At 33.0% G+C, this 10612-nt stretch overlaps 1 protein-coding gene across 2 annotated transcripts; it reads left to right on the top strand.

Annotated features, from left to right (window-relative positions):
* The first annotated feature begins 5456 nt into the window (after positions 1–5456).
* Positions 5457–10405, top strand: LOC107831612 (disease resistance protein Roq1). Of its 2 annotated transcripts, none has more exons than XM_016659396.2 (3): positions 5457–5787; positions 8313–8680; positions 9316–10405. In XM_016659396.2, exons 1-3 carry the CDS (start codon positions 5776–5778, stop codon positions 10115–10117), a joined length of 1182 nt encoding a protein of 393 aa, XP_016514882.2. In that variant the 5' UTR covers positions 5457–5775; the 3' UTR covers positions 10118–10405. The 2 variants fall into 2 exon arrangements, with proteins under 2 accessions (XP_016514882.2, XP_016514881.2); XM_016659395.2 differs by having other exon boundaries at positions 5460–5787; positions 8029–8680.
* Positions 10406–10612: the final 207 nt, after the last annotated feature.

The following is a 10612-nucleotide window of genomic DNA, read 5'->3' as shown; positions in this document are numbered from 1 at the left end:
TAGGTTTTCAACCCATTTAGGTGGAAATTAAAGTATCACAACCCCCATTATTACTAATCCGCAATCATTTGTTTACATATTATGACATGCCCAGATAATGAAAAAAATACGAATATTACACAGGGAATAACTGCAGACCCAAGAACATGCCCAAACGAAAGTAACCCAATACTGCCTGGGCCTTCAACAGACTCTTTCACTCGAATGGCAAGTCCAGATCCAAATGCATCTCCCAACAGGAGAGTATGTCCATTTGCACAACCCAAAGCCACACATGAACTAATATCAAGCCCCACAATTACAATGTTTACCACTTAACAACTAAGTTAATGGACCACACATGAAAATTAACTAAACATCCCTGAAGGAATACCTCATAGAGACATGATTGTGTGACATTTAATAGGATTCATAAACACACTGGTACTTCAGAAGCAAGAGTGACAGGATTGATTAAGTAAAGAATAGGAAACTAAGAGAATCAATAGACTTAATTTCCAACATGATAAATTTGTCATGGAAAACTAACAACATGGGTTAAATCATTAAGCACATGATAGCATGCTAAAGATATACATAACACTAGAGGAGTTAGGGAAACATGTCATTTGAGGTTAACAGGGTAAACATACTAGACACATACGCGATGAACATGCTAAGTTTTTCCAGAATAAGTTCAGAATGGAGCATGATCTATAGTTAGCCCTAAAAGGATTTTGAACTGAGGAGTTTAAGTTAAGAAGGTCAAACAGAATCATAGTCAAGTAATAACAATTACACATAACAAACAGACAAACAATCAATCAATAGAAAGCCTAATCATACTGAGTGTAACACAAAGATAGTATTAGCATATAGATTCCTTATGAATTGACTCTAAGAAAATAACAGATTTTACATGACGGACTCGGCAGAAAGTAGTTCATTTGGACAAATTCTGGGCATGAATTAGTTCCTCACATGAATCTAAGGCATAGACTCATAACAAGCAACAAGTATAAGTAACCAGCTATACATAAACATAATGATTAGAAATCATTCAGGTTCATATAATGGGTATTCATTAAGGCTAGTAGTGGGAGGAGAGCACATTAGGCTAAGCATTTAGACAGTATTGTCACATGATTTACGGAGAAACAATAAGTTATGAATAAAGGATTCAAGAGGAAGAGATCAATTCTCAGCAAGAACATAGTTTCCTTAGGGTTTTAGTATAATAAATCAAAACAAGGTGCGACAAACATCAATCAAGTTTAATTATGAACCAAGCAAATATCATGAATCAACTTAGCTAACTATGCATGAGTTAAAATCAGGACTTAAACAGAGTTGAAGCTATTGACACTACAGAATGGTATTAAGACAAACATGCTTGTATACAAAGTGGCATACTATCGAAACAACATTAACTCAAAAATTCAAGTAGCACTAGTGCAGATATCACAAACACAAATAGAAGAAAGTAGAATTGCGAAGGTATGAAGTACTAACCAGTTGCAAACAAAGCGAACAAAGAATGAGAAACTCAAAATCTCAGAAATACGGTGATTGTAGGAGAACAATGAAACCCCAAATGTCTAGTGCTTTAGAGTTCACAAGAGCCTCGAAGTGGGCTCTAAGCAGTGCTTGCACTGGAGAAGGATAATGAACGGATTTCAGTGACTTTGGCTTTCAGCCAGCCAAAATCAAAAGTCTCAGAATAGTATAAAATGAGTGAGAGTGTGAGAACAGTAGTTGTAATAATAGTTGTAGCTGTAGTTGTTAGGTCCTAGAAGGGGAACGGGGAAGTGGTTTATATAGTAGCAAGCTTGGACGAACAAACAAGGAAATATAATCAATCAACACAAAAAGGAAAGAAAATATTCCTTGCATACTTAAAATAAACAGAGGAAGTAAGAACTCCGAACCCTATTTGGATTCGGACTTAGGGCAAATCGTTCACAAGCCCCAACCACGGTAGAATCACTGGAGACACACTATATACAAGAGAAATTTCTCTTCTTAAGTGTATAGAACCACAATCACACCCAGAACCATACAATCAAAGCCAGATCTGTGAGAATAGAACTTTTCATAAATATAATGGTAACGAAAGTCACCATAACTGAGTGATAATAGAAGAAAAGGTAAGTAGAAATCCCGTATGAACGTGTATAAGGAAGGAATAGGAGAGAGGCTCCATGATCGGCTAGGGTTTGGTGTGAGGGTAGAGAGATGGAGAGAATACATAGGCAGCTTGGAGGGGAAATGGGTCTCTGGGGTTTGGGCGAGGGAATATAAAGAGAGTGGAATGGATGTTATGGGCCGTTGATCATTTAAGATCAACAGCCAAGATCAAAGGGGAAACGGGAGGGGGGGGGGGAGGGGGTCCTTGCCCCAGGTCCCGACCGAGTTTATTAAAGGGGTCGTCTAGTTTGGGCTGGGGAATTGAGATAAGGATTTTGAGCCATAATTTTGGTCCGAAATCAACACAAAATTGGGCCATCATTTAAATACACGAAATTTATTAAAATAATTTATAATAAGTAATTAATAAATAATAAAAATATTATTTATGCAGTAAAATACTTGAAAATAATAGCTTAACATTGTAAAAATATTTTAAAAAATGCTATTTTCGCATAAATAATGTAATAAATATAATTATGTATAGAATATAGGCTATTATTGCAAAAATTGTGTATATAGCTCAAAAATACAAATGTAATTATATGAAATAAGGTAAAATGTTATAAAACACATGTGTGGGTATAAAAAAGAAATTCGGATGAGTAAATCATCCCAAAATAACTAATAAATATTTGAACAATTTAAATATAAGACAATCAATTTTAAAACTTTAAAAATTATAAAAAATACTTATATGACTTTTGTAAATTGGGTAATAATGCAAAATGATATTTTGAGAGTGTATAGAATATTTTATAAAATATGAGGGCAAAATTGGATATTAACAACTCCTATGAGGCCCTTTTTGGAATACCACCTCCTCTGCACTTACCTTATCTGCTAGGTGAATCAGCTTCGGCTGATGTAGACAGCACTCTGATCAATAGAGAATTAAAACTATGGACCATTCCACAAATTGGCTGCTAAATACTATGGACCATTTTAGATTATCAAGAAGGTGGGAGTTGTGGCATACACTCTCCAATTTTCCCCATCAGTAGAGATATATCTCACTATGCATGTATCCCTACTAAAGAAATGTTATGAATTGCCCAAACATATCACTTATCCTCCTAGTACTGATATTGCTAGTCCTCATTGCCATAATCCAAAGTTTATTTTAGAAAGGAGAATGGTGAAGAGAATAAAGTTGTGGCTCATGTCCTAGTTAAGTGGATAGGTTTACCTACAAATGATGCTACATGGGAATTTCTTATTGTACTAAAGATCAGGTTCCCTCATTTTGATCCTTGTGGTCAAGGATCTTCCGAAGGAGGGAGAATTGATATACAAAATACAACGTGATCGCAACCAGCTCAGCAAAATTACTTAGCAGTTAGTTGAGTCCAATTCAGCTGACAGATAGTGTTAGTTAGTTACTTGAGAAATAAGAATCTTCCGGAAAGAGTCATGTATTTATTCATAAAAGGATTACATTGTATCATTTGAGAATCATCAGTGATAATACTACTAGAACTTCTCTCTCTCTCAATTACAACTTTTTTTACTTCATAACTGTGATTTTCGAGTTTCTTCGCAAAACTCCTAGCTCGGTTTTTCAAATCTCGAATTCACTACTGGATTCCTGCAATTGAGATATCAAACAGACAATTACAATAAGATTTGGGATTTGAAACTTCACTCAGCAAAATATAAGAAATTACTAGATATTATCATATCTCGAGCTTTCGATAAATCTCAATCAATAGTTTGCTAACCTACTAATCAAAATGTATATGCCCCTGCATAATAGAAGCAAATTTAAATGTAAAATAGTAAAGCGTACTTTTTATATATTCGTAATAGTTTATAATTTTTATTCAAAATTTTTGAAGATTTTAAATATCACGTTGAAAATATCCAAATTTACCTATAAATATTGCAAAACAATTTCTACTGTTGGAAGACAGAATTACCTTATACTATGTGTTGGTGTTGGGACATAATAAATATCATGTGAAAATTAGTGGAATTGTGCGCCCGAATTGAGATTATTCGTACCAAAAGCGGCACACAAAATACCTTTATTTACTAAGGGTATGTTTGGAAAGACACCGGATAATTAGAATTAGTGTAATTACTTGGCTAGTAATTACACAATATTGTAATTACGACGCTTTATTTGTTTGTCATAATGTAATTATAGTATAATTACAAGCGTACCGTTTGGTTGCACACGAGTAATTACACAGTTATATTAAATTTTAAATGAAGTAATTATCAAACTTAAAAGTTAATATAATAAATATATGCCTATAAATAATTTTATATAAGTATAAATGATATTAGATTTGGTATTTAGCATATTTTTTCTTGAATATAAATTAATTAGTAATCATATATTTATAACTAATATTGTAAAAATAATTGATATATATTTTTCAAATTAATAATATTTAGTTTAATTAATTATAAAAACTAAAAACATACGTCTTGTAAGAACATCATAGAATGCATTTTTATAAAATAAATTAATATTTATAAATATAATGTCATAATATTATTCAAATATTTGACAAAACTAATCTATCAATTCTAACTAAAAAATGAATAACATACAATGTGAAATAACAAGTAAAGTGGAACCATAAATATGACACAATTTCAAATCCAAAAAAAAAGAGTTTAACATATGTCAAATTTCAACATAATAAAAATAAGTTCCAATACAACTTAAGATTAGGAAACATAATAAGTTTATAACCCTATTAAACAACGAAATTCTACTTTAATGACATCACTCATAATATGCCAAATTTGTTAATGACTCATTTCTAATATTAGGAGGTGTAGTTTCAAAAACTAGAATAATAACGCAGTTACACTAAATGAAGAAAATAAAACAAATAAAAAATAAAATATACAAGCAATTACATGAAATCACAAGAAGTAAAAGTAGAGAAATAAAAGATAAATAATGTATAAAGAAAAATATGTTTAAAAATTAAAAGGTAAAAAAAATAAAAATAAAAAATTAAAATAATAGAAATAAAAAGTTATAAAGAAAATAAATTAAAATAAAAACAAAAAGAAAAAAATTAAAAAGTAACCATGTAATTACACAATATAATTACCACAAATTATAATTGCACCTTTCCAATTACACCAAATTCTATGCTAACTAAATAATTACTTGGTCAAACAAACATGTTAAACTGTGTAATTACATTCAATTACACCCAAATCTAATTACTATCCGACCCGTATGTAAGACGGATAAAAAACGAGTTATTATTACTTATGCAAGAATTACTAGACTTCCAACTTGAGAAATCTCAATTTAAGGCTAGGAATCCCAATTTAAGGCTAGGAAAGACTTAACAAATATAAAAGTTAAATACATTTTGTTATGCATTTGGTTAACATCTTGTAAGATAACATGATTCTTATCGGAATTCAACAAGTTTTTTAAAAGTTTTTTATCCAAACTATTTTTGTAACCTGTTATAAATTATTGTATTTCCATCGGAAGTCCGGCGATATGAGGAGATCAGAGAGATTTTGGGATAGCTTCCTCCGCCGGCGCCACCTCTATTGCTACTTGATCCTTGACCAAAGCCAACTCCAACTCCACAACTTGCTGTCAGTTTTTACCACCTATTAACTATGGTGAAAAAGGTAAAGTTTTAACTTTTTATCACTCTTTAATTGTTCTAAGCACCAATTTTGTTGAGTTTTCTGCGTGTAAACATCTGGGTAGCGAGATTGGAGCATCATTTTCTTTAATTTTGCTTCCCTTTTAGTAATTTTTTGCCTTTTGTTTTCTCTTTTCAACTTTACTTTTTTTCTCCTTTTTCATCACTGCTCCTTTTTCAGGCGTTCTTCTTTGTTTCACTCTTTAATTTCTCACTACAATAGTGAAAAAGTTGGACTACAATTTTTATGACATGAAATAGGAAGGTGATAAGAAGTTTCCCATAAAGAATATGAATAGTGAAAAAGGTATAAAAGTCTTACCGTCCGTTTGGCCAAGCTTCTTTTTTCGCCAAATGTTTTGTTTGGCCAAAAGTTTTCTTTTTCTTCTAGAGTTATAGTTTGTTTGACCAAGCTTCTTCAATTCTGGAATCAAGTATTTTTTTTCAAAGTTGAAGTGAAGCTAATATTTCTGAGGAGAAGCAGAAGCAGTTTTGGAGAATCAGAAAAAAGTACCCTCTTCGAAAGCACTTTTATGAAAAATACTTTTGAGAAAAATACACTTAGAAGCAGTTTTTAAAAGCTTGGACAAACACTAATTGCTACTCAGAAGTGCTTTTCAAATTAATTAGCCAAACATAAACTGCTTCTCACCAAAAGTACTTTTGAGAAAAGCACTTTTGAGAAAAAGCACTTCTCAATAAGCTGATTTTTACAGCTTGGCCAAACATGCTATTAGGTTGTTTGACCAAGCTTTTAAAAGAAAAAAAAATGCTTTTGGGTAGAAGTAGAAACAATTCTTGTTGAAAAAAGTAGCCTCTCCCCCGAAAACACTTTTTCGAAAAGCAATTTTGAGAAAAATACACTTAAAAAGCACTTTTTAGAAGTTTGTCCAAACAGTAATTACCTAAGTTGCACGAACTCTTCGATTTTGGTACCGTCCCCGTCCCGGATTCGGTCATCTGACTTTGGACACTTTGACCGGAGTCCATCGACAAATTTGGGAGAAAAATTGAGAATTTTATTTCTCAAAATGAAAAATAAAACAGATTTAGGAGAATGAAAGAATAATGTCCATCTTGGAGAATGAAAGATTGAATTCTACAATATTCATGTAAGTTTTTCACAGAATATCTCTCAAAATTTACAATATTTTTATAGCTCTATTTTTTATTAGCCGAATCCCCGCACCCATATCCGGATCCGTACCCCCGAATCTTAAAATTTAGATTTTGCCGAATCCGATACTCGGATCCGTCCCCGTATCGGATACCCGCACCCGAGTCCGAGCAACTTAGGTAATTACGGCTCCAAAGTAATTTTCAAATTAATTAGCCAAATACAAACTGTTTCTCGCCAAAAGTACTTTTTTGAAAAATACTTTTGAGCTATGTTGCGTAGACTCCCCAAATTGTGTGAGCTATCACTAAATGTGAATTTGACACTTATAAGATAGTTTTACGTAGTAATGATGTGTTCAATTTGCCTTGGTCGGTTGGTCCATGCCATTTCAGGTTCAACTCAAGGTAAAAAACAAAAGAAAGTGGACAACAAATAGTTGCCTGGGACCTTCTTAGGAGTTGGACCCCTTCACAATAATGTCACAGAGACAGTGATGGAACATACTACCTCGGCCTAATTTTATAAAGCAGTGTAAATTAACGTGTGGAAAAAATGTATATAAGTACAAATATGGAATGATAAGAAGACTTCATACCAGAAATTGACTTAAAATGTGACAACAACTTAGATATCATCAACAATACTAAATCAGAGTACATTCACCGTCGATCGAGAGCTTAATGACAAGTCTAACGGCTTAAAACAACATGAATTCTAACAAAATGTATCAATGCCTAAAATATACAGTAGTACTTAGATACTGTATTTATACAGCTCTCTATTTACAGGCTAGTGCACACATATGCTAAAATATTATTGTAACATGTACTGCCATTTAACCTCCAGATGTTATCCATTTTCTTAACAACAACTTTCTTAATTATTGTGATTTAGATAAAACTTGTACAATCTCAGTCTCACATTCAATGTTTTAACTGCAAGTAAAAGTAGTATTAATTCTAATAAAGAATTTGTGTTGATTGCCTTCTCATTTGTTTTTCTTCGTCTTTTCCAACTTTGGCTTTTCTTGATCTTTCCTGAATAGCGGGAGCTTAGTGCACCATTTTAATAATGAAATAAAGGCAGGGTTCAATTTTATGACAGATTGGAAGACCAAATTCTGCATTCACATAGATGAGAACTGATTTGCCTCTTAGGCTTCAACTATTTCTCCTTAATTATTAAGCACCTCAACAACCCAATTGTGTCAGTTTTCTCACCATATACCAAAAGCTGATAATTTACTGTTAGTTGATCTTTAGCAATATTCTTCAACAATGTCTTATGCTTCTCCTTCCAAAGATTGGAAGTATGATGTCTTTTTGAGCTTTAGAGGTGAAGATACACGTAAAAACTTTGTGAGTCATCTCTATAATGCTCTAGAACAGAGAGGAATACATGCTTTCAAAGATGATGACCGGCTGGAAACGGGAAAATCAATTTCTTATGAACTTCTGAAAGCCATAGAAGAGTCTAGATTTGCCGTCGTGATATTCTCAAAAAGCTATGCATCCTCAAAATGGTGCTCAGAGGAGCTTGCACACATCATAAAGTGTCAAAGTGAATTGGAGCAGACTGTGATTCCAATCTTTTATGATGTGAGTCCATCTGATGTACGCCATCAAAATCCACCATTTGCCGAGTCATTTTCCCAACATGAGGAAAAATACAAAGATGATATGGAGAAGGTTCAAAGATGGAGGGATGCATTTGCGGAGGCTGGAAAATTATCAGGACATGATCTAAAAAATTATAAGTATGCTTTCTTTTTCTTTTTCTGTTCTGCTTTCTTGTTTTACAGGAGGAAATAGGACCAAACTATAAGTTAAGTTACATGTCCAAACAAGTATCATCTGTGTATTTTGCGTAAAAAGAAAAGAAGATCCGATCCAGGAAGCAGAGACATGTAGTCGGTTTACTTGTATTTATAATTAAAAAACAAATTTAATGAACAGACCTTGAGCATGTGCTTTTTTAATAATGTACCGATGGTACTAGGAATGTCACATAATAAGTTCTTCTTGATATGGTATATAGGCATCATTGGAAGATGTCGTGATTTTCTTACGATTCTCCAGATTTGTCTTATAATATCGTCATTTTGTTCTGCAATATTTTGAAAACGTTTAGTTGATTATTGGACTTAGATAGGTAAAACAGTAAAATTATGCAATCAGGAATATATAATTGATGGAAGATATTTTTCTGATTTATCTAGATAAGGCTTACAATTATTTCTAGAGTAGATTTTTGGAGATATAACATTATAATTAACAATGAGTAAAGCTATCCTGTAGCATTATTGTGAGCATTTATTTTAGAGAGTCTATTAAAACACTATGTTAACGTCTGTTTAATTTACATAGTGTCCCTTTGCATCGTAATGTGTAGGGATGAGGTTGATTGCATCAATAAGGTAGTTGATTACATATTACCAAAGTCACTTCAAGCTATCCCAACGTCATCCGGAAGCTTAGTGGGCGTGGAACCTCAAATTGAGAAAATAATTTCATTATGGGATATGGAATCAAATGATGTTCGTTCCATTGGAATATGGGGGATGAGCGGTATTGGCAAGACAGAAATTGTAAGTATCATATATGAGAGATATCGTCATCTATTTGATGCTGATTGTTTTCTTGGTGATGTTGGAGAAATGTACCAGAAAAAGGGTCTTACATGGATACAACAAGCTCTCATCCGTAAGCTATTGGGGAAAAAGATACCTATAACTAGTGAACGCGAAGGTGCCATAATTATAAGGAATCAGCTTCGCTGGAAGAAAGTTTTGGTCATTCTTGATGATGTAAACCATCTAAATCAACTAAAATTTTTAGTTGGAGGGACAGAGTGGTTTGGCGGGGGTAGTAGAGTTTTGATTACCACGAGAGACAAGCACCTGATAATCGCTCATGTAGGGGAGAACAAAGTGTATGAAGTCCTACTATTATCTGAGAATGATGCTCTTGAACTGTTTTGCCTGCATGCTTTCAAGAGAAAATCTCCAGAGAGAGATTTTGAGGAGCTTTCAAGGGAAGTGGTGAAGTATGCTGATGGGCTCCCATTAGCTCTTGAAGTTTTGGGTCCTTCTTTTTGTGGACGAAACAAAGAGCAATGGAGAGATATAATTGATAGACTGAAGAAAATCCCTAATGATGACATTTTAGGAAAACTTAAGATTGGTCTTGATTGATTGAATAAAGATGAGATGAGAATATTTTTGGATATCGCATGCTTGTACAGTCATGAACAAAGATATTATGAGGAACGAATACTTAAGAGTTGTGGTATTCTTCACTTGATAGAAATAAGCCGTCTCATTGAAAAATCTCTCTTATCCATCAGTAGAGATGGCTACAGCTACATATTTAATATGCATAGTTTGATTAGAGGAATGGGTGAAAATGTCCTCAAGGAAGAGCACACAAACAGCAGAATATGGCTTCATGAGGAGGTTCATGACCTTTTTGCTGGAAAGTTGGTAAGGGATATTTGAACAAAATTGATAGTTTTGTAAGCTGATAGTATTGTGACTTTGTTCCGTTGAGTTTTTTCTGTTTTTTTTAATGATTCCTTGACAAATAGATATATGTTTCTTTCTTTACAGAAAACAAAAAAGGTGGGAAGCCTAAAGATCCCAAAAGGTTACAATTTTGAAGATGAAAATATAAATCATAACAAGGTATTC

The sequence above is a fragment of the Nicotiana tabacum genome, chromosome 15, assembly GCF_000715075.1.
Source record: "Nicotiana tabacum cultivar K326 chromosome 15, ASM71507v2, whole genome shotgun sequence".
Lineage (NCBI taxonomy): Eukaryota > Viridiplantae > Streptophyta > Magnoliopsida > Solanales > Solanaceae > Nicotiana > Nicotiana tabacum.
This window is presented reverse-complemented; position numbering and strand designations above follow the sequence as displayed.

Coding starts and splice junctions, on each gene's coding strand:
- LOC107831612 (XM_016659395.2), top strand. CDS start 8,202: ATGTCTTATGCTTCTCCTTCCAAAGATTGGAAGTATGATGTCTTTTTG. Junction 8,681..9,315: donor CATGATCTAAAAAATTATAA/GTATGCTTTCTT, acceptor CGTAATGTGTAG/GGATGAGGTTGATTGCATCA.